Genomic DNA, 25,672 nt, shown 5'->3' with positions numbered 1-25,672 from the left:
ATGAATAAAGAATTGACAGGTTCCCTTCTCAGAAGGAGCTTGAACTTTAACAGCAGAGGCTCACGTAAAAATATCAACAACTAGAGTGGCCAAAGTATATGAGTGCTAAAGTGGGCATAAATGAATTAAGAAGTTGGCTGAAGAGATACATCTCAGGGTGCTGGGAAATAAATCGGGGAAGGCTTGTTGGAGGTGGGATTTGAGGAGGACTTTGAATATAGGGAGAGTTGTGGTCTTTCTGCTCTTTAGGGGGAGGGAATTTCAAGCCTCAGGAACAACGTGAATGAAGCTAGAGGCAGGAGAGGTGAGAGTGAGGTACAGCCAAAGGGTTGGTTTGGGAGGAGAAGGTGGCTTTTCACTCTTTTCCCAACTGCTGTAGTAGGTCCAGTCAGGTAATCTGGGATTTTCCATTGATATGGGTTATGCTGGAAGAAGAAAAGAGGTATGCAGAGAATAGGTATGCGCAAGCCCAGATTGTCCATGCAGTCTGGGGCCATGCCTGATAAGTACAGGTTTTATGAATATGGGACTCTACCATAAAGGGAAGCGGCATGGACTAGTGGATAGAGCATAGGCCTGGGAGTGAGAAGATCCTGGGTTGTAATCCTGTCTGTGTGCCTTGGACAAATCACTTCACTTCTCTGGGCCTCAATTACCTCATCTGTAAAATGGGGATTAAGACTGTCAGCTCAATATGGGACAGGGACTGTGTCCAACCCAAGTACTTTGTATCTACCCCAGTTCTTAGAACAGTTGCCTAGCTTAAGTGCTAGTGTAAGTGCTTAAATACCACAGTTATTATTATTGTTATTATTATTACAAAGGCTCCTTATTGCTCAGCAAGCAAGGAGAATCCTAATGATAAATTACATACTGAAGGTTCAGTGTTTAGGATGGAGCTTCCAACAAAGGCATCTTCTCAATGGGATTTGTGGAAAGAACCTGGGTTTGGGAGCTAGAGGTCATGGGTTCTACTCCCACTTCTGCTTCTTGTCAGCTGTGTGATTTGGGGCAAGTCACTTAACTTCTCTGAGCCTCAGTTCCCTCATCTGTAAAATGGGTTTGAAGCTTGTGAGCCCTATGTGGGACAACCTGATTACCTTGTATCTACCCCAGCGCTCAGAACAGTGTTTTGCACATAGTAAGCGCTTAACAAATGACACCATTACTTCCTTTAGGCATCATTTTCATTTGTCCTTTCCAAGATTCTTTAACAGGCTGTGATTACCTGTTAACTTATGAAAGGCTGTTGAAATTTTTCAGACCTGTGCCAATTTTAATCCCTATGGGCTAGTCATATGCACAATACTCTTAATAAAATTTTGAACCACAGAATGTCAATATGGATTACTATTATTATTATTTTTATGATATTTGTTAAGTACTTTCTATGTGTCAAGCACGGCTCTAAGTGTTGAGGTAGATATCAATTAAACAGGTTGGACACAGTCCCTGTCCCACATGGGGCTCACAGTCTAACGGTAAAATGTTTTCCAGTCCAATGTGCTTCAAAAATGATGAGTGAATGTAGGGACCAATGAAAATACGAGCAGAAAATGTGGGCTTTCTTTGAGGCCTTGGATTAAAGTGGTATATTAGGTTACATTAAAAATCCTTCAATGTAGTGTTATGGGTATAATTATAAAATCCATTTGCTTGGGTAGATCAAGAAAATTGGGTTGGATACAGTCCCTGTCCCATATGGGGCTCACAGTGTCAATCCCCATTTTACAGATGAGATAACTGAGGCACAGAGAAGTTAAGAGACTTGCCCAACTGCTGAGAAGGAGCATGACCTAGTGGAAAGAGCGTGGATCTTGGAGTCAGAGGACCTGAGTCCTAATCTTAGCTCTTTCACATGTCTGCTATGTGACCTTGGTCAAGTCACTTAACTTCTGTGTGTCTCAGTTTCCTCAACTGTAAAATGGGGTTTAAATACCATTCTCCTTCCTACTTAGGCTGTAATCCCTTTGTGGGACAGGGACTGTGTCTCATCTAAATAACATACCCACCCCAGCGCTTAGAAAAGTGGTTGACACATAGTAAGGGCTTAACAAATACCAAAAAAACAAACACACAAATGAACAGAAACACCCTTCCATCCTGGGGAATGCCTTTGTCCATGCTCCTAAGTGGTTGACCAGGACTAGTCATTCCCCTTTCCTGCCAAATGGAGTCATTTTTCCAGAATTAAAGCAATGTGGGTTATACATAAAACTTCTGGAGAAAAAGTCTCCTCTGACACAGTGAAAAATACGGCCTATATATCGTTCCACCAACAGATACACTTTGAAATATTTTTGCTTCCGAGATTGTTTGTGAAGCTAAGACAAACACAAATTTCAGGAGTTTCAGAATGTCACATTATCTTTAGTAAATTATGTAAACATGCAGAAGGCAGTGTGACCTAGTGGAAAAGGCATAGGCCTGGGAGTCAGAGGACCTGTCTGCTGTGTGACCTTGGGCAAGTCACTTCACTTCTCTGGGCCTCAGTTACTTCTCTTCATCTTCATCTCAAATGAAGATCAAGACTGTGAGCCCCACATGGGACAGGGACTGCGTCCAACTGAATTTGTTTGTATTCACCCCAGGGCTTAATACAGTGCCTGGAACATAGTAAGCGCTTAAGAAGTACCTTCATTATTATTATTATAATCTCAGCTCATTATTATTATTATACTCTTGCTCTGCCAGTTGTCTGCTGTGTGACATTGGGCAAGACACAACGTCTGTGCCTCAGTATCCTCATCTGTAAAATGGGGATTCAATACCTGCTTTCCCTCTCCTTCGGACTGAGAGCCCCGTGTCCAACCTGATTATCTGGAATCTACCCCAACACTTAGTAGGGTGCTTGGCACATAGTAAGTACTTAACAAATACTGTAATTATTATGATTCATTGGAGTCGGTTAAAAGCCCTTCTTCTGGCCCCTCTCATTGGACTCTGGGGCCTCCCTAATTCTAGTACCTTCCAAGGGTTTCTTCCCTGCAGCTGTTCCGTGGGCTTTCATTTTGTCAGCATGTTCTGGTGCTTTCCTTTGCTAACTTAGAGGGGGCTGAGACTGCGACAGCTTTGCTGCAGCCACGGAAGGTCCGAGCTAGAAGAGGAATAAGCTGCTGGTGCACAGACAGGTGTTGTATGCATGTGCATGTTTTGTATACATTCATCTCCCCTCCAGCCCCAAAGCACTTATGTACATATCTTTAATTTATTTGCATTAATAATTCTTTATATTAAAATATTATTTATATTAATGTATGTCTCTCCCTCTAGTCTGAAAGCTCGTTGTTGGCAGGGAATTTTCTGTTATATTACTGTAATGTACTCTACCAAGTGTTTAGTACTGTACACAGTAAGTGCTCAATAAATATAACTGACTCACTGACTGTAGATGATCCTCATTTTTTAGTATTTGCAATTCTGCTGCTCTGCTAGGAAAGATATTATTAAAATGTTCAAAATGCTGTAGGTTTTAAAAATTATTTTGAGTACTGGCACATAGATGGATTTTCTTCCCCACCTGAGTACATTTGCTTCCTATCAGAAGTGCATACGCTGACGTACATGTTGAATCATCCTACCAAAAAACAGGCATTAGTTAAATTTCCAAATCTTTGTAATTTCTCCTTTCTTATGCTAAGTCCCAGAAGATCTGTATTTAAACCAGAGAGAATTTTATTCTTTCAGTACAAATAATTAGTTTCAAAGAAATCACACGCTACGCGATCCAAAATAGATTATCTTTATCTGTCCTCCTGTGCTCTCAATGATATATAATGGTTTGCTATTACCACCACCATGAAATAAAGCTTACTTAGTAAGACCTGAACAGTACCATACGATGCTTTTACTTTCTAAGGAAAAATTACAGCAGTTGTTATAGTTGCTGTGGCAAAGCAAATTATTTCCCTCACTTGGATTTGGCCTGCTCTACATATACCCATTTATGGTTCTCGGCTTATCAACTCTCACTAGATGGCAGCTAATAACGTGGTATCCAAACTGACTTCTAAGAAATTTTAGCTAGTTTTTGCGCCATGTAGTTTTTTTAGCAACGAACGTTGATCTAACAAGGACAACAAAGAACTCCAGACTCAGCTTCTGTGATTTAGAATCACAAGCTGTAAACACTAATTCAAATCGCCTGCCAGCACCACTCTCTCCAGAGAATTGTTATTATTCACATTCACCATGGTGTCCAGAGATCTGCAACATTTTCCCTGCCTCAGGCTTCACTAGTAACCATGCTACTAACTAAGAAGGATATTGTTTGGGATTTATAGACTGTTGTGTGAAAGCTTTGTAACAGGTGAAATTCAGCACACTCCATAAGATTTACTCCATAAATTAAGTGATCAAGGCTTAATCCAAGCATGCAAAACATACTGTCTGCACTAAAATGAACAATCGCCATTCCATCCTATGCATTTTTAGCCCACAGAGCCTGTTTTCACTCCTTTAACAAAACAGAAGCCAATACGCAAAATGGAAAATAAAGTATAACACGCAAAGTGATCAAAAGAGAAATTTAGAGAAAAAACATTTCACAAGTATTATTAGACTCACCATTCACATGCATTTATGGTACACAGAACTGACTGTAATAAATATTCAACAGCTGTACTGTGCTACTTTAATGTTACTTTTTTATCTTTCAAATGTAAGATGCGTGACAATTTTGAGAACACCAGAAAGTCTGCCTTAAACTAAAAGATTTTGCCACCTTTCAGAGGCAATTCCATATAAATTGAAAAATCTATTGTAAAGATGGTCAAAAATATCTTGACAGTCCCCGGTGGCTATTAATCATCATTGCTGGATTATTATTTATTGTTCAAAGCAACTTGCCATAAATTCAGCATAGCTAGACTCTTCCTGAGAGATTCAGTATCAATGGAGCCAAATCTGCAATGTACAGATCTTGACTAAAGGAAGGAAGGGGACCTAGGTCTGCTATGAGAATGGAGAATGAATCTGGACATCACAAACTGAAAGAGATTGTTTGGTGTCTCTAGGTTGAGCCCCTCTTCCCCTCCCCGCCCTCCCACCGCCCCACCACTGGGCAAAGAATGTCTCTGGGTAGAAGAATGAGTTACCTCCTATCCTTGCGATAGATGTCATAGACCCGCTTAACCAAAATGAGATTCTTTGGAGAACACACAGTTGAAAAATCATGTTGTGTGATTGTGGCTGACTTGCTGACAGGGACATGTATTGAGGCCCCTTGTCCTAAAATATGTCCTGCTACTGGAAAAAAAAAATACAATTCTCCTGGCCATAAAGGCACCTCAACTCCATCAGTGCCAAGTGAAATATATGGCTTAACCAAAGGCATGAATTTAGACAGCTCCTTTCTTCTGAAAGATGGCCACTTTTTTGTATTCTCTGAATGAGCATTTAAGAGGAGTTTAGGTCAAGACTCATAGACTATATCATCACTGAATACACTCAGTACAGCAAACTTACTTCAAACATGTGGGCAGCTTCATAAAGAAGAGTTACACAGAATAAGACGGGCAGTGTCATGAATAAAACAGTTTAAAAGGCTTCATAGGTATTCGTTAATTCAGTGTAAAGTCCATCAACAGCATATATATATAAATGTCTTAAGAAGACCGCTTCTTCACTTACCTAGAAGAAAGGCTGGGCTTTCCACTTTTGCTACAGCTGGTATAAATTCCTGGGCCATCATCAAAGAAACTTCCAAGGGCCAACTTTTGCCTGATAGATTCTCTCTCATTTTTCTGCGCCTTAAATTTTGGGAAGATAAAGTACCGATAAGCTTACATTGGTATCATTTTTGTTGTTAAATCATTATTGTAGTTTAAGGCTAAGATATCTAAAAAACTAGGCTTGTAAAACTTCATGAGAAAACTAAGCTTGCTTTTGTACAATAACCGAATATTTGAAATGCTCAAATTTGCATCACACAACTATTATATTAGTTCAGATAATAAAAATGACTATGGCATTTGTTAAGCGCTTACTATGTGCCAAGCACTGCATTAAGTGCTGGGGTAGATACAAGATAATCAACTTGGATACAGTGTCTGTCCCACGTGGGACTCACAATCTAAGTAGAAGAAGTAACAGGAATTGACTCCTCATTTCAAAGATGAAGAGATTGAGGTACAGAGAAGCTAAGGGATTTGCCCCAGATCACACGGCAGGAAGTGGCAAAGCCAGGAGGAGAACCCATGTCCTCTGACTCCCAGGACCATGCACTTTCTGCTAGACCATGGTGCTTCTCTGTACATTCATTCATTCATGTTTACTGAGTGCTGTGTGCAGAGCAGTGTACTAAGTTTGGGAGAGTACAATAGAGCAGTAGACAGACATATTCCCTACCCACAATGAGCTTACAGTCTAGAGGGGGAGACAGACATTAATATAAATAAATACATTACAGACATATACATGAGGGATGAGGGGCTGGAGGGGGGATGGATAAGGGGAGCAAGTCAGGGCGACACAGAAGGGAGTGGCAGAAGAGGAAGGGAGGGCTTAGTCAGAGAAGGCCTCTCGGAGGAGATGTGTCTTCAATAAGGCTTTGAAGGCAGGGAGAATAATTGTTTGTCAGATATGAGGAGGAAAGGTGTTCCAGGCCAGAGGCCGGAAGAATGCCAGAGGAGAGCGGCCAGATAGATGAGATTGAGGTGCAGTGAGAAGGTTCACATTAGAGGAATGAAATGTGCAGGCTGGGTTGTAGGAGAGTAACAGCAAGGTGACTTAGTGCTTTAAAACCAACAGGGAGGAGTTTTTGTTTGATGCAAAGGTGGGTGGGCAACCACTGGAGTTTCTTGAGGAGTGGGGAAACATGGCCTGAAGGTTTTTGTAGAAAAATGACTTGGGCAATGAAGTATGGATTGTAGTGGGGAGAGAGAGGAAGCTGGGAGGTCGGCAAGGAGGCTGATATAGTAATCAAGGTGGGATAGGATAAATTACTGTATTAATATATTAGCAGTTTGGATGGAGAGGAAAGGGCAGATTTTAGTGATGCTGTGAAGGTGGAACCAATAGCATTCAGTGATGGACTGAATATGTGGGTTGAATGAAAGAGGAGTCAAGGACAATGCGAAAGTTGTAGGCTTGTGAGACAGGAAGGATGGTGGTGTTGTCTACAGTGATGGTAAAGTTATGGAGGGGACAGGGTTTGGGTGGGAAGGTACGTTCTGTTTTAGATCAATCAATAGTATTTATTGAGTGTTAACTGTGTGCAGAGCACTGTTCTAAGCACTGGGTAGAGTTCACATGGTATATTGGATAAAACGCGGGCCTGGACGTCAGAAGGTCATGGGTTTTAATACCAGCTCTGCCATTTGTCTGCTGTGAGACCTTGGGCAAGTCACTTTACTTTTCTGTGCTTCAATTACCTCATCTGCAAAATGGGGATTGAGTCTGTGAGCCTCACGTGGGACAGGGGCTGTGTCCAACCCAATTGGCTTGTATCCACCCCAGAGCTTAGTCTGTGTCTGGCACATAGTAAGTGCCTAATAAATACCATTATAATAATTGTTATTATTATTTATACTATAACAAAATTGGTAGAAACATTTCCTGCCCACAATTAACTTGCAGTCTAGTGGGGAAGACTCATATTAATATGAATAAATTAGGGGTATATACATATATTGTGTGGGTCTAATGGAGGGGTGAATAAAAGGTGCAAATCCAATTGCAAGGGTGAGTACATTTCAGATGCAACGACACCGGATATGTTCTACGTCTCTATTAAGTTTAAGTTTCTCAAAAGCTTCCCCCATTACACATAACCGTAGTGACTTTATTGACGCATTTTAATAAGAGTTGCCTAGGCTCTTTTGTGATTTTACACAGCCTCTACTTTGCCTACTGGTGAGAAAAAATTAGGACAAGCTAACCGCAGTCAAACGGCAACAGCTTTTTTCAAGCCCACTGCAACAAACCCCAAACCTTCTTCCTGTACTTCCAGGAATCCCCCAAAATTTGAAGACTGTCATTTATTTGAGCAATAGTATTTGGGTTATAGCAGATATGGATTCTTTTCTTCTTGTCATAGACCTATTGAGCCCTCTTTACCTGACTCGTCTCCCTTCTGCATCACCTACGCACTTGGGTCTATACCCTCTTGGCTCTTGATATTCATGCACTTGATATTCACCCCTCCTTCAAACCCACAGCACTTATGTATATATCTGTAATTTTTTTATTTATTTATACTAATGACTTGTGGGCACGGAACATCTCTATCAACTCTGCTGTATTGTACTCTCCCAAGGGCTTAGTACAGTGCTCTTACATACAGTAAGTGCAAAATTGATACCACTAATGGATTGATAAGTCACAAAACTGTTTAAAATGATGTTTATTTTTCTGGGAAAGAGACCCAAATTTTATAGCAGCTAAACTCTATGGCAAGGTTGATCAGTTGTTATGGGTATCCATCTTTTAGGAAAAACACAAATGATACCAGACAATTGATCATGAAATATTCTGTGGCTGGCAGGTATTCAATAGTATATATTCATCAAGGGCATTCAAGAAAGGGTAAAAGGGGAGATAAAGCTGTCTTGTTCCTAATATCCAGAGGTGATTTTATTTTACTACTAATACACTGGTGGCTAAAAAGTGAAGCTACTCAATTTTATGAATCAAAGTATAAAGTACTCCTCTACAAAACTGAATGCTGAATATAAAAATCACTCATTTAAATATTATCATACCCCACCCTGTTCACTACATCAGCTGCCTCGCTGACTGCTCAGGCTCCTATTTTTCCCCTCTGCTCCCTGGATCATATTTCTAAAAAAAAAAAAAAAAAATCCAGTCTCCTTGAAAAACCTCCAATGGTTGTCCATCCACCTCCACATCAAATAGAAAAAGAGAAGCAGCGTGGCTCAGTGGAAAGAGCATGGGCTTTGGAGTCAGAGGTCATGAGTTCGAATCCCAGCTCTGCCACTTGTCAGCTGTGTGACTGTGGGCAAGTCACTTAACTTCTCTGTGCCTCAGTTACCTCATCTGTAAAATGGGGATTAAGACTGTGAGTCCCACATCGGACAACCTGATTCCCCTGTGTCTACCCCAGCATTTAGAACAGTGCTCTGCACATAGTAAGCGCTTAACAAATACCAACATAAACATAAAATAAATTCCTTTACATTAACTTGAAGGCAATCAGCTCTCCCCATCAACAAATCATATTTATTGAGCGCTTACTGTGTGCAGAATACTGTACTAAGCGCATGGCAGGGTACAATATAAGACTTGGTAGACACAGTCCCTGCCCACAGTGAATTTACCTTGTTAATCTCCTAGCACATAAACCAACCCTCACACTTCATATCTCCTCCAAAGGGTCTTCCCTGACTAACCCTTCATTTCCCTCGCCATTTGCCCTCCCCGTGCATTACCGATACTCTTGGCTCTGCATCCTTTAAACACTTTAATACCCACCCAACTCCCAGCCCAACAGCATTTATGTATATATCCTTATACTCGGCCACCTTCCCTAACCATACAGTCTAATCTATCCCACCAACTAGACTGTATGCTCTTTCTAGGCAGGAATCATTTCTACCAACTCTATTCTATTTTATTCACTCAATCATTTAGGACAGTGCTTTGCACATAGTAAGAGCTCAGTAAATACCACTGATTGTGTTCAATTGTAAAAAACAAATCCCCCCCCTCCACTGGGTTAGTTTTAAGCTGGTTGTATTTTTAAATGGTGGAACAGAGGGTCAGATATGATACAAGAGCCTGCACACTCTCATCCCAGTCACTTGTGTTCTTGCTGGAGTACAGAGAGCAAGTGGAGGCAAGGGGTGCTGGACACTATAAAGTAATAATAATGATAATAATTGTAGTATTTGTTAAGAGTTTATTATGTGCTAGGCATTGTTCTAAGTGCTGGGGTGGATACAAGCAAATAGAGTTGGACACAGTCCCTGTCCCACATGGGGCTCAGAGCCTTAATCCCCATTATACAGATGAAGTATAATCATCTGGGAAGCAGCATGGCTTAGTGGAAAGAGCCCGGGCTTAGGAGTCAGAGGACATGGGTTCTAAGCCCGACTCTGCCACTGGTCTGCTGTGTGACCTTGGGCAAGTTGCTTAACTTCTCTGTGCCTCAGTTACCTCATCTGTAAAATGGGGATTAAAGCTGTGAGCCCCACTTGGGACAACCTGATTACCTTGTATCCATCCCAGCGCTTAGAACAGTGCTCGGCACATAGTAAGCACTTAATAAACACCATAATTATTAAGTAACTGAGGCTCAGAGAAGTGAACTGACTTGCCCAAAGTCACACAGCAGACAAGTAGCAGAGCTGGGATTAGAACTCAGGTCCTCCTGACTTCCGGGCCCAAGCTCTGTCCACTAGGCCACACTTCATGCACATAAAGTACACATGTGACTTTGGCCCAAGATAGCCAGCTCTAGGCAGAACTAGCACCCAAGTCTCCTGATTCACACACCAATGGCTGGGCTAGTTTTATTTTAAAAGGATAGTGGCAATCTATTTCCATCTAACCTTTTTGCCCAATTTCAGGTATTAAATAAGTCGTGAGCGCAAGAAAGAATTCTAATAAGACCAAAAATCTTTCACCTTTAGGAATCTTTCACCATTCATCTTTTTTCTTCCAATAAATGTTCAGTGATTTGGTACTGCATGATACTCTAGGTATGGTGTCTACCCTTTTATAAGTTTAGTAGATGCAGTCAGGTGCTAAAGACATGCTGCTTGATAAGCAGATGCCAAACTGCAAAGCTGACTTAAGAATTCGTTCACATTGCTTTGTAAGTGCATATTCTCAGGATTATTGGAAAATGATGAAAACTTTTTAAGGGGAGCAATTAAAATTTTCATTTCACTAGCAATCTTGCAACTGTGTACCTGCACAATACAGTCATTTAGCTTGTGAAGAAACTATTCTAAAACAAATGTAAGCCAAGAAACCTGAAATTTTTCTCAGTGGAAAAGAAATTACTTCTGTCTTCATCTTGAAAAGGTAAAAATAATTTAGGAGAAATATCTCATTTCTGAAGCACTTCTCCAGATGGAGTAGTGGATAGAGCACAGGCCTAGGAGTCAGAAGATCACATGTTCTAATCCCAGTTCCATCACTTGTCTGCTGTGTGACCTTAGACAAGTCACTTTGCTTCTCTGGGCCTCAGTTCCCTCATCTGTAAAATGAGGATTGAGATTGTGAGCCCAACATGGGACAGGGACTGTGTCCAACTCGATTTGCTCGTATCTACCTCAGAGCTTAGTACAGTGCCTGGCACATAGGGAGTGCTTAACAAATACCATTATTATTATTATATAGAAGATCAGACCTTTTGTAAGGCCACAGGTGGCTTGTTTATTTGAGTCTTCAAAGATATGCAAAGGAATAATAACTCAGATTTAGTTTATAAAAAGAGTGACCAGCAGTATCATGGGCCACCGGAAAGAGCATGGGTCTGGGAGTCACAAGATCTGGGTTCTAATCCCGGCTCTGTCAATTGCTTGCTATTTGATCTTGGGCAAGTCACTTAACTTCTTTATGCCTCATTTTCCTCAACTGTAAAATAGAGATTGAATACCTGTTCTCTTTAGCAGGCTCCTCCTCTGATTCCCACCCCCAAACTGTGGGTGTCCCTTAAGGTTCAGTAGTGGACTCATTTGCTCCCATGGCTTCAATTACCACCTCTATGTAGATGATATCCAAATCTACATCTCCAGCCCCGATCTCTCTCCCTCTGCGGTCTCACATTTTCTCCTGCCTTCAAGACATCCCTACTTGGATGTCCTTCCTTCTCCTCAAGCTATATTATGTCCAAAACAGAACTCCCACCCAATCCCAGTCCCATCTTCCCACCCGAACCCTGTCCTTCCCCTTCACTGTGAAGGGGAAGCACTACCATCCTTCCTGTCTCATGAGCCCATAACCTTGGCATTGTCCTTGACTCCTTTCTCTCATTCAATCCACATATTCAATCAATCAATAAATCCAATCAGTTCCATATTCACAACAATGCTAAAATCCGCCCTTTCTTCTCCATCCAAACTACTACCACATTAATACAATCACTTATCCCATCCCGCCTTGACTACTGTTATCAGCCTTCTTGCTGACCACACAGCCTCCTGTCCCCACTCCAGTCCACACTTCACTCTGCTGTACGGATCATTTTTCTACAGAAATGTTCAGGACGTTTTCCCACACCTAAAGAAAATCCAATGTTTGCCCATACACTTCTGCAATGGACAGAAACTCCTCACCATTGGCTTTAAAACACTCTATCACCTTGCCTCTAGCTATGTTATGTCCAAAACAGAACTCCCACCCAATCCCATTCCCATCTTCCCATCCAAATCCTGCTCTTCCCCTTCACTTCCTATCTCACCTTGTTAGTCTCCTACTACAACCCAGCCCTCAAATTTCACTCCTCTACTACTAACATTGTCACTGTACCTCGATTTTGCAGACCCCTTGCCCCACATCGTGTCTCTCATCTGGAACACCTTCCGTCCTTAAATCTTACTGATAATTACTCTTCTTGCCTTCAAAATCTTATTGAAGGCACATCTCCTCCAAGAGGCCTTCCATGACTAAGCCCCCCTTCCCTCTTTCCCACTCTCTTCAGTGTTGCCCTAACTTGCTCCCTTTGTTCTTCCCCCTCCTAGTCCCACAGCATTTATGTACATATCTGTAATTTATTTATATTAATGACTGTCCCTCTACACTGTCAGCTCATTGTGGGCAGGGAATGTGTCTGTTTATTGCTCCATTGTACTCTCACAAGGGCTCAGTATAGTGCTTTGCACATAGTAAGTGCTCAGTAAATAGTGCTTTGCACATAGTAAGTGCTCAGTAAATAGTGCTTTGCACATGGTAAGTGCTCAATAAATAGATTGACTGACTGAATGAATACTTAGATTGTGAGCCCAATGCAGGACAGGGACTAATTAATTCATTCTTACGCCATTGCTTAGAACAATGTTTGACACATAGTAAGTGCTAAACAAATAATATTAAAAAATGCTTCTCCCTTCATTCTATGATTCAAATACAATATTAATAATATACCCGTCAGAACCAGTTCAGGTTGCTGTCAATGGCACCAATGTGATTAATGACAGATCATTTTTTTCCCCCAGGATTGCTCACAGAAACTTAAAGCCTCAGATCCCAAACTTGAAGCTGCTTCTCACTATAAATTTCTTTTAAAATACTCTATTTTTAACTCTTCCCACCCAAACAATATACTAGAAGTTTATAAAGGAAGCACAATTTTCCTATAGTGCAAACCTACTTATTAAGGAAATTCGTCAGAGTACTCACATGTTAAGGTACACCGTTTATGCACAATTGCTTCTTCTGCTATTGCAGGGTACTCTATAGACTCACATCTAACTGGTTACTAATTCCCTACCTGCGTTTTATGCAAAATGATTAGTGGAAACATGTTTTTACAGAAGTAAAGAGTGTATTTTAACATGATGATAAGTAGCACAACAATTTATGTCGCTGAAAAAGGACAGAGAGAGATTTCACAGTACAGTTTATAATTGTGGCAGCAAATTATGCAGGACATGAAAAGTAAGCTTCACTCACCTACCCTTCAAAACACATTTCTGTACTCATAATGTGTAGAGGAAGACCAGGAGGGTGTTGATTATCTGCAGCCATGAGACATTCTACTCCTGCTCCTGCTCCCCTACCCTGTGGCCCTGCTATATGGGTAGGATACTGCCTCTTCCCTGGGACATCAGGGTTCCCAATCAACTAATCAAGCGATGGTTATTACTGAGTGCTTACTATGTGCAGAGCACTGCGCTAAGCGACTGGGAGAGCAAAATACAAAAGAGCAGACACGTTTCTTGCTCACCAAGAGCTTAGAGTCTGGAAGGGGAGACGCACATTAATATAAGTAATTTAGAATGCATAACTCATGGACCTCTGCTCCAGCCCAGGGAAGGTCTTGGTTCTCTGCAGCAGTATTTCCAAACTTTTAGAAAGTTGAGAAGGTCACGGAGGTGGCCGCCACCGCAGCTGTGACTTCCATGACTGTTGGTCTGAGCTTGCTGCTTCTTTCATGTTGGACATCATCTATGCCTTTTGTCTCTTTGTTCGGTTTTCCTTAGATGTCTGTTGCCAACATTCCCCTCCCCCCACAATTCTTAGATTGAGATTCCCTTGAGGGCAGGGGTCCATATCCATATTTCATCTCGGCATTTCTTTCTCAGCACTTAGTCCTTACATATAATATGCACTGTATCAATGCTATTATTACCGTTACCAAGAGGAGTGAGAAGCAGCATGGCTCAGTGGAAAGAGCGCGGGCTTGGGATTCAGAGGTCTAGGGTTCTAATCCGGCTCCATCACCTGTCAGCTGTGTGACTTTGGGTAAGTCACTTAACTTCTCTGTGCCTCAGTTACCTCATCTGTAAAATGGGGATGATTAAGACTGTGAGCCCCAAGTGGGACAACCTGATTTCCTTGCATCACCCCCAGTGCTTAGAACAGTGCTTGGCACATGGTAAGCACTTACCAAATACTATCATTAAGTTGAGCGACTTGCCCAAGGGCACACAGCTGATAGGTGGCAGAGCTGGGATTGGAACCCATGACCTCTGACTCCCAAGCCTGGGCTTTTCCCACTAAGTCTCACTGCCTCCCCAGGCCAGGGATCAGGACCTGGGTTCCAAACTTGACTCCAACACTTGTCTTCTGTGTGACCTTGGGCAAGTCACTTCGCTTCTCTGTGCCCCAGTTCCCTCATCTGCAGAATGGGAATTCAATCCCTGTTATCCGTGGCTTAGTGGAAAGAGCCCCATTTTACAGATGAGGGAATTGAGGCACGGAGAAGTGAGATGACTTATTCAGGGTAACAACAGCAGACAAGTGGCTGAATTGGGATTAGAACCCAGGTTCTTCCAACTCCTAGGTCCGGGCTGTGTCCACTAGGCCGCTTAGAGTTTAAGAGGAAGATCTTGCTCTTAGTTCCCAGATTCTGAAAACTTCAGAGGACCAGTAACCCTTGGAAGCCCATCCAGCCAGCCACATTCCTCCATCACAGTCTCTTCTTCACCTCCTCATAAACTCCATGCGAAGCTTAAAGCACATTTCTTTTTTTTTTTATATCCAGAATGGAACTTTTGTTATTTTGATCGTTTCTCAATCGGGGTTATTTACTGAGTGCTTTACCATGTGCAGAGCACTATACTAAGAGCTTGGGAGAGTACAATTCAGCAGTCTGTTGACACTGTGGACTGAAGATCAGATACTTAGGAGTACAGATCTGAGTGCATAGGCAACCTAGAAGGGAGAGTGAGAAGAGAATATGAGGGTGCACAAGCGCTTAACAAATCCCTCTAGGCCGTAAGATCGTTGTGGGTAGGGAATGTGTTGGCTATATTGTTGTATGGTACTCTCCCAAGCGCTTAGTACTGTGCTGTGCACACAGTAAGTGCTCAATAAACATGATTGACTGACCATTAAAAAAACAAAATCAGGGAAGGCCTCTGGAGGAGTTGTGATTGGCTCAGTGGAAAGAGCCTGGGCTTGGGAGTCAGAGGTCATGGGTTCTAATCCAGGCTCCACCGCTTCTCAGCTGTGTGACTTTGGGCAAAGTCACTTCACTTCTCTGTGCCTCAGTGACCTCATCTGTAAAATGGGGATGAAGACTGTGAGCCCCATGTGGGACAACCTGATCACCCTGTATCCTCTCTAGCGCTTAGAACTGTGCTTCACACATAGTAAGTGCTTAACAAATGCCATCATTTATCTTGATTCTGTTTATCGTGATTATGTTGTCTTGTTTTTGTCTGTCTCCCCCGCTTAGACTGTGAGCCCGTCTTTGGGCAGGGATTATCTATTTGTTGCCAAATTGTATATTCCAAGCGCTTAGTACAGTGCTCTGCACATAGTAAGCGCTCAATAAATACTATTGAATGAATCATTTCCTGCTTTTACAAACAGCTGCCCCACTGAACAATGTGCAATGTTTTGCAAATTAATAATAATTTTGTGGTGCTTGTTAAGTGCTTACTGTGTGCCAAGTACTGTTATAAGCACTGGTGTAGATATAATAATCAATCGGGTTGGACACAGTCCCTGTCTCATATAGGACTCACACTTAATCCCCATTTTACAGATGAGGCAACTGAGGCCCAGAGAAGATAAGTGTCATGTCCAAGGTCACAGAGCAGACATGTAACAGAGCTGGGATTAGAATCCAGGCCCTTCTGACTCCCAGGCCAGAGACGCTATGGCTCAGATGGAGATGATCACATGTCTGACCTGAAGGCTGCCTACTTTTAGAGAAACTGCGGTCATCATCATCAACTAGCAATCAATCAGTAAATGGAACTGATTTGGCACTTACTGTGTGCACAGCACTGTGGTTAAGTGCATGGGAAAGTTACAAAACATCAGATTTGGTCGATGTGATCCCTGCCCACAAAGGGGAGACAGACATTAAAATCACTTAGGGATAGGGGAAGTAATATAAGGCTAGAACATGGACAGAAGTGCTATGGGGCTTGAGCGAGTATCAAAGTGCTTTAGGGCTACCCAGCCAAGTGCATAACACTGAGTATAGTGCTTGACACATAGTAAGCACTTAAATACCATTATGATTATTATTATTAATGCAGAAGGAAGGGTAGATAGGAGAACTACAGGGCTTAGTCTGGGTCTAAAGACAGTCAATGACAAGGGCTGGCACCAACTGAGGAAAAAGAGATGACTGGAAAGACTTGATTTATGGAAGTCTGAGTTAGAAAAAGCAAATCTAGGTCTCTTTCTGGTCTGTTTGCAATTATCGGTGGCTTGGCCAGAAACTCCTGGCACAGGCACTGGGGTTTCTGATATCCAAATTCTTGTACTATTAATGCAATTTTGAAAAAAATTATGAAGACAGAGTTTATTTTAAATATTTATCAGATTGAACTAGGATCCAGATTTAATAGGCCCATGCCACTTAGGCACATAAATGTTTTCACAACCTTCAATTTCATTAGTAATCTAGCCTTCTCAGCCTTTTAAAAAAGAGACCAATATGAAGTATTTATTTATTTAGTGTAGATAATACAGGATATTTCCTTGGGGATAGTGAAATACTTGTTCTGAATAAATGATGCAATTTAACATCTATCTCCTGCCAGAGAAATCCATCTTTTCAACATATGCCTCTTCTTCTCATTAAAAAACAACAACAAATAGCCCACTCATATCCCTTCCTTCTACCTCCCACCTTCAGTAAATTTCTCACTTGGGGGGACAAATAACCATGTCAAATAACTAGACTAAGTTAATTGGATAATTTAGGTGCATTTGAAGTCCTATTTTATTTCCGAGTCAATACATGTATGTTTATATTTTCCATCTTCAAAATGACAAAGCCCCCAAAATGAGATAGCCAAACAAATGAGTTTTTTTCTACATCAAGGGGAAGGAGATAGTCTTGTAAAGCTGGAGATAGTCTTGCAAAGCTGTTTCCTGAAACACAGTAAGCCTTAATAAATGCAATTATTATTATCAATAAGTAGAATTAAAAAATATTCTCTTCAAAGAAACCTGAACCCCAAAAGAATATTGGCTTCAAAGAGATAAACTGAGGAGTGCTTTTTGGAATAGGAAATTCTTCTGAAGCAAAATAAGAATGAAAACCACTTCACTGAGGCTGCATCACTGCCCCAACTTGGCAATTAATACTGAATTCTGTCACTGTTTTCTCACTGCCAAATTTCCCATCCCCAGCCCCTCTTCCAACATACCAGGCTCTTGCTGAGTTTGGCGGGGACTATTCTACGAGCCAGGATGAGAAGCCATGGCCCACTGCACTCATTAGAAACCAAAGCCAACATTTGAAATGCTTTGGGTTTCAAATTGCTGTCAATGAAGAATAAATGAAATGAGAGTGTTGGAAGGCAAATGGATAACAGCAAAAATACTTTATTTAGTGAACCTCCTGAGGGTCAGAAACCATGTCTAATTCACGCATGTATATTCTTTACCAGCGTTTAGTACAGTGCTCTGCTGACACTAAGTGCCCATTATATACTAGCTATTACTTCTACTAATGGATGACCACTAAACTTTCCCTAGACACAGGGAAAGACTATTGAAAGCTAGACATCAATAAAACAAAGAGATTAAAAGTCTCCAACTTCAGCAAAGTAATTGCAGATTGGGAGCGAAGGTGGCTAAAATCAAATGTGTGCTGATTTTGCATGGGTCACCTAGTAGACTCCAAGTAGGACTGATTTACTCAGTACCAAACTATTGCGTGCTTCCAAGGTGACTTTGCCTTTTTTATGGTATTTGTTAATCGATCAATCAATCACATTTATTGAGTGTTTACTGTGTACAGAGCATTGTACTAAGTGCTTGGGAGAGTACAATATAACAGAGTTGATAGACACATTCCCTGCTCACAATGAGTTTACAGTAGTTTAATATTTGCCAGGCACCGTACTAAGCACTGGGGTAATAATAATAATGTTGGTATTTGTTAAGCGCTTACTATGTGCCGAGCACTGTTCTAAGCGCTGGGGTAGACATAGGGGAATCAGGTTGTCCCACGTGGGGCTCACAGTCTTAATCCCCATTTTACAGATGAGGGAACTGAGGCCCAGAGAAGTTAAGTGACTTGCCCACAGTCACACAGCCGACAAGTGGCAGAGCCAGGATTCGAACTCATGAGCCCTGACTCCAAAGCCCGTGCTCTTTCCACTGAGCCACGCTGCTAATCAGGTTGGACACAGTCTATGTTCCACATGGGGCTCACAGTCTTAATCTCCAATTTACAGATGAGGTAATTGAGACACAGAGACCTAAGGTCACAGAGCAGACAAGAGGCAGAGCCAGGATTAGAAGACAGATCCTTCTCACTACCGGCGAATGCTGGAGAAGCAGCATGGCATTCTGGATAAAGCGTGGGCCTGGGAATCAGTGGGAATCCAGGGTTCTAATCCTGGATCCACCACTTGTCTGCTGGGTGACTGTAGGCAATTCCCTTCACTTCTCTGTGCTTCAGTAACGTCATCAGTAAAATGAGCATTGAGATTGTGAGCCCTTCAAGGGACAGGGACTGTGTCCAACCTGATTTGCTTGTATCCATCCCAGTGCTTAGTACAGTACCTGGCACATAGTAAGTGCTTAACAAAATACCATTATTATTATCACTGTTATTATTACCAGGCCCGTGCTCTTTCCATTTGGCCACCTTGGTTCATTTGGCTTCACATTCTCTGGTTTCAAGCAATTACTGGAATCCCTGTGATTTAATTGAAACAACTGCCAAGAAATCTGTGAAACTGTCATTATTAGAATGATCCAAGAGATAAATAATCTAGCTCATCAGTCCTCACCATATATCCTAACAAATATCATTCCTCAGCAATGAGACCACATGCACAAAAATATAGTAGTAAAAACAATATTTAATATAAGAATGATAATAATTCTATTTATTAAGTACTTACTATGCGCTAAGTGCTGGCGTGCACACATGATAATCAGATCGGCTACAGTCCCTGTGCCGCAAAGGGCTCACAATTTAAGAGGGAATCAATCAAGCAATCAATCAATAGTATTTATTGAGTGCTCACTGTGTACAGAGCCCTATACTAAGAATTTGGAAGAGTACAATACAACAGAGTCGATGAACATATTCCTTGCCCACAACAAGCTCACAGTCTAGAGGTGGAGACAGACATTAATGTAAATAAATTATGAATATATACATAAGTGCTGTAGGGTTGAGGAAGGGGTGAAAAAAAGGAGCAAATCAGAGCAAAGCTGAAGGGAGATGGAAAAGAGAAAATGAGGGCTTAGCCAGGGAAGGCCTCTTGGAGAAGATGCGTCTTCAATATGGCTTTGAAAGTGGAGAGAGTAACTGTCTGTAGTAAATGACAAGGGAGGGTGTGTTCCAGGCCAGAGGCAGGATGTGGGGGCGAGACCTCAGTGATGAGATTGAGAGTGAGTAATTTGGCTTTAGGGGAGCAAAGTGTGCAGGTTGGGTTGCAATAGGAGACCAATTAGGTAAGGTAGGAGGGAGCAAGGGGATTGAGTGCTTTAAAGCCAATGGTAAGGAGTTTCTGTTTGATGCAGAGGTGGATGGACAACCACTGGAGGTTCATTCATTCCTTCATTCAATCATATTTATTGAGCACTTACTGTGTGCAAGGTACTGCACTAAGCGCTTGGGACAGTACAATATAAGAACAGTCACACTCCCTGCCCATAACGAGCTCACAGTCTAGAGGTTCTTGAGGAGTAGGGAAACATGGACTGAATGTTTGTGTAGAAAAAATGATCTGGGCAATAGAGTGAAGTATGGCCTGAATCAGGGAGGGACAGGAGGCAGGAAGGTCAGCAAGGAGGCTGATATAGTAATCACCGCATGATAGGATAAGTGCTTGGATTAATATGGTAGCAGTTTGGATGAAGAGGAAAGGGTGGATTTTAGCGATGCTATGAAGGTTGAACTTACAGGATTTAGTGATAGACTGAATATGCGGGTTGAATGAGAGAGGAGTCAAAGAAAATGCCAAGGTTATGGGCTTGAGAGAGAGGAAGGACGGTGGTGCTATCTACAGTGATGGGAAAATCCGGGGGGAGGACAGGGTTTGGATGGGGGGCAGGACATCCAAGTAGAGATGTCTTGAAGGCAGGAGGAAATATGAGACTGCAGAGAGGGAGAAAGATCATGGGTGGAGATACAGATTTGGGAATCATCTGCACAGAGGGGGTAATTGAAGCCATCCATGGGAATAAATAGGTATGTTATCTCTATTTGAAAAATGAGAAAACTGAGATCCGAGAGGTTACTCAATAGGCTTCTGGCAGGGCTAAAACTAGAAGTGGCTTAGTGGAAAGAGCACGGGCTTGGGAGTCAGAGGACTTGGGTTTTAATGCCGGCTCCGTCACTTGTCTTCTGGGTGGCTTTGGGCAAGTCACCTTACTTCTCTGTGCCTCAGTTATCTCACCGGTAAAATGGGGATTAAAACTGTGAGCCCCACATGGGACATAATAATAACAACAATAATGTTGGTATTTGTTGAGTGCTTACTAGGTGCTGAGCACTGTTCTAAGCGCTGGGGGAGATTCAGGGTCATCAGGTTATCCCACGTGGGGCTCACACACTTTTAATCCCCATTTTACAGATGAGGTAACTGAGGCACAGAGAAGTCAAGTGACTTGCCCACAGTCACACAGCTGACAAGTGGCGGAGCCAGGAGTTGAACCCATGACCTCTGACTCCGAAGCCCAGGCTCTATCCACTGAGCCACGCTGCTTCCCAATAAACCCTTTTGAAATTCCACTACTATAGTTTCTTCACACCCAAGAAGACATGTAATTGACTGCAACTGCTTCACCGAATCAGATGTAGGAATTATGAGCTGAAGATAGAGACTAAAGAAAATAGAGTTGATATATCTGTCAATAACAGGGAAGCCAAAAATTTATATTGGCAACAGTGAGTTCAACACTGACACAGAATTCCCTTTAGTATTGAGCACAACATTTTGTTCCTCACTAAGTTTTCCTTTGGGAATGGGAAAAGGAACAGTTGCATAATTTCTTTCTTCCTTTGTCACAGGATCTAATTTTACTTATAGGAAAACTTGAGAAACAGAGTCGTGTGGTGGAAAGAGAATGGGCCACAGAGTCAGAGGACCCTGATTCTAATCGTGGCTCCGCCCCACGTTTGCCTCAGTTACGGCATCTGTAAAATGGGGATTAAGATAGTGAGCCCCACACAGGCTGGACTTGTATCTACCCCAGACCTTAGTACAGTGCCTAGATATGTCTTCAATAAGGCTTTGAAGTAGGGGAGAATAAATTGCTGGATTTGAGGGGATTGATGTCTGTCTCCCCCTGCCGCCGGGCAAAAATGTGACTGTATACGATTGAAGGAATGAATGAATAGTAAGCTCTTTACCAATAACAGAAAACCTTTCTCTCCAAGTTCTTTTGTTTGCTTTTGAACTAATAGATACTAAGCATGAATTTGTATAAACTGTTACATAGGCAGCACAATGACACAATGACCAATGATGCAATGAGAGAAGTAGAAAGTTGAATCAAGAAGGGTAGCACAACCTTTGAGAGACTGCCAGAACAGAATTTGTTGCAGTAGGGATGTTTCAGGCTCAGGCCAAGCTAAAGATCTAGAGAGCTGTAGGGTTGTCCCACCTTCTCTACAGCCATGAGACCTTTGGAGCAGTTCCAACAGCATCACTTAAGGGCCAGACTCAATCAATAGATCAATGGTTTTTACTGAGCGTTTACTATGTGCAGAGCACTGTTCTAAGCGATTGTAACAGTATGATGCAAGAGAATTAGAAGACACGTTCCCTGTCCATCTTACAGTCTAGACTCCATGTCAAAAGGCAAGACAAGATTACAAACAATTAAGTTCTAGAATGAAATCTAGATAGGAGGATAACTGAACAACTGCTGTAGAGTGATCTGAAATTGGGAAACAATTTCAAGGGTGACAGAGGAAATGGCTCAAAGACACAGAAAAACCAAGCCTTACACAAGGCTGCATCTCAGCTGAAAACTGGGAGTTCATTGTCATCGATAATTTTTCAAGACTTCTAGTCATCACCTTATCATCAACAAAACAATTTATGGAACATATACTATGTGCACTGAACTATGCGGAAGTTGGGAATACGCAAAATAAGTAAAAGTTTTAGCATCTGCCATTAGAGGAACATAAAAAGCTAAAGGGAAAAACAAGTACACTTAAATGGATGATAATAGTACAGTGTTCTGCACACAGTAAGCTCTCAATAAATCCGATTGATTTATAATGCAAATTTAAATACATCTAAATAAACATTGCTTAAAGATGAAAATAGATAGACAACATATAAGATTAGATGCTTGACACAATGCTCTGAACATTGCAAGCACTATTGAAATGTTAAATAAAAACATGGCCAGTGTGGTGGCTGAGGAATCTGGGATGATGGCAGGAATTAATCTGGGAATGCCTACTGGAGAACCTAGAATTTTTAGAAATATTGGAAGAGGGTCTGAGAAGATACCTCAGCTCCGTCATTGGTCCTCTGCCCTCTTTTTGTGACTTGCTCTCTTTTCCTGCAAACCATGGAAAATGAGTGTGTAATGAAAACAAAAGACTGCAAGTCACAGATCACTTTGCCTAAAGTTTTGATTGGCTGTTTTCCCATACTTTTAGATAAACTGCATTTTATACTGCCTGCAGTATTGCTATTAATGAGGTACTGAGAACTACATTCTGTCTCCCAGTAGGTCTTCCTCTTGAAAAATGAACAGTAGCATAATCCTTTCCTTCATCTCCCCAGGATCTAATTTTAATCATGAGAAAATGATCTTTCCCTCGGAGGGCTGTTTCTGACCTATGAGATACTAAAGATGAATTTGTAAAATAGTACAAACATGCATGGGGTATTTATCAATTCAACCAATGCCTGCATGGGATGTAGCCCATGGGATGTAGCCTTGCCTTCTACTTCCTTCTTGTTTTAGCTGCCCCTTCCTGGGGCTCAGAGCAAAGTGGAACCCTAAGAGTGTCTGTCCAAAAGCCATGGAGGGGTGAGTGAATTCCAATGAAGCAGCAGGCTCTCTCCAGGTGAGACTTTTGGAAATGATTCTTCTGGTGGGATGAATAATTTGTAGAGTCCCAAATTCAGACTCAGAGGTTTCCAAGCCTTCTGTTATAGGCTCGCAATTGAGCCCAGAGTTCACAAACCTCTCATCTACTGAGAAGGTGATTGGCTCGATCTGAGCTCAGATGCTCCCCTGAACCCAGGGTAGTGTTGCTGTTCTCCCCAAAGATTTGGGGCTATTAGTTGGCTTGGCACCCCAATAATATTTTTAGTTCCATGGGGGGGGGTTCTCTGAGCTATATGAGGTCATCACTCTTGGCCCAACCTAAACTCAGGGAGGCCCTGGAAACATCTCCATAACATAGCAGAATGATGCAGGAGACATCAGTTCTTGAATTTCAAAATTACAGACATTGCCACATGCCTGGAAGATTATAAAATAAATTAGCTTCTGGGTAAAGAAATGTAAGCCCACCTGTAAGCATGGAATTTATAATAGAATTTTAAAAAATATGGATAGTATGTTTACTTTTTACAGTAAAAGTGGAAATAATAGGTGTTTATGTCCTTCACATATGATAAACTACAGGCTTATATTAAATCCCAGTAAAACACAAACATACAAATGCACAACAACAATTGCATACTTTTCCCCCTCTTATTCTACTATACTTTCCCAAGCACTTATTTAGTACAGTGCTTTGCCCAATATAAGTGCCTAAATAGCACTGATGGATTATTTTCACTAATTTGCATCACTGCCTTTGAAAATTCTGCTTTCTTGGTTTTGGAGCCCGAGTAGATTGAAAGGCAGGAAGTAGGGAGAGTTAAGTGAAGTGCTTACTTATATCTTGAAGTTCTGAAGAATGAGTCAGTTATATTAATTGAGCACTTAACTGTATGCAGGACATTACACTAAACTTTTGGGAGAGTACACAAGGTATGTTCCTATCCACAAGGTGCTTTTAGTCTAGAGGGAAGGAATGACAAGACTGAGGAACAATGAGTAGGTTGGCACTAGAGGAGCAAAGTGTGCAGGCTGGTTGCAGTAAGAAATCAGTAAGGTGTAGTAGGAGGGGACAAGGTGAATGAGTACCTTAAAGCCAATGGTAGAGAATTTCTGTTTGATGTGGAGGTGGATGGGCAACCATTGGAGGTTCTTGAGGAATGGGGAAACATGGGCTAAACCGTTTGTGAGAAAAATGATCCAGGAAGCAGAATGAAGGGTAGACGGCAGTAGGGTGAGACAGGAGGCAGGGAGGTCAGCAAGGAGAATGATGCAGTAATCAAGGCAGGATAGGATTAATGCTTACATCAACATGATACCAGTTTGGATGAGAGGAAAGGGTGGACTTTAGGGAAGTGGTGAAGGTTGAACTGACAGGTTTTGGTGACAGACTGAATATGTGGATTGAACAAGAGAGTTGAAGATAACGTCGAAGTTTTGGGCTTGTAAAGCAGTGAGGATGGTGGTGCTGCCTACAGTGATGGGAACGTTAAGGGGAGGACAGGGTTTGAGTGGGAAGATGAAGAGCTCTGCTTGGACATGTTAAGTCTGAGGTGCCAGTGGGACAATCAAGTACAGATAACCTGAAGTCAGGAGGAAATATGAGACTGCAGAGAGAGACCAGGCAGGGCTGGAGATGTACATCTGGGAATCAACCACAAAGAGATGGTAATTGAAGCCATGGGAAAGAATGAGTTCTCCAAGGGAGTGGGTGTGAATGGATAATAGAAGGGGTCTCGGAACTGAGCCCTGAGGGACTCTGGGTGGTCACTGGTTGGGAGGCAGAGATGATAATGAATGAATCAATCAATGACAGTGCTTGAGCACTTATTATGTGCAGAGCACTGTAGTAAGCACTTGCCATACTCACATTCCCAGCCTAAAAGGAGCTAATGAAGTAACTAACTAAGAATGATGTTCAGGAAAATATTTGGAACCTTTTAAACTTGAAATGAAGATGGCCAAACCAAAAGCAGAGGTAGTGTGGCCTTGGAAAGAGCATGGGCCTGGGAGTCAGAGGGCTTGGGTTTTAATCCTAATTGTCTGCTGTCTGACCTTGGGCAAGTCACTTAACTTCTCAGTTATC

At 41.9% G+C, this 25,672-nt stretch overlaps 1 protein-coding gene across 1 annotated transcript in view; it reads right to left on the bottom strand.

Annotated features, from left to right (window-relative positions):
- Positions 1-25,672, bottom strand: part of LOC100075826 (IQCJ-SCHIP1 readthrough transcript protein) — a 759,724-nt gene that overhangs the window by 28,135 nt on the left and 705,917 nt on the right. Inside the window, 1 exon segment of the mRNA XM_029073274.1 lies at positions 5,632-5,750. Coding sequence (XP_028929107.1) covers positions 5,632-5,750 — 119 coding nt within the window.

This window comes from Ornithorhynchus anatinus, chromosome 1 (assembly GCF_004115215.2).
Source record: "Ornithorhynchus anatinus isolate Pmale09 chromosome 1, mOrnAna1.pri.v4, whole genome shotgun sequence".
Classification (NCBI taxonomy): Eukaryota; Metazoa; Chordata; class Mammalia; order Monotremata; family Ornithorhynchidae; genus Ornithorhynchus; species Ornithorhynchus anatinus.
This window is presented reverse-complemented; position numbering and strand designations above follow the sequence as displayed.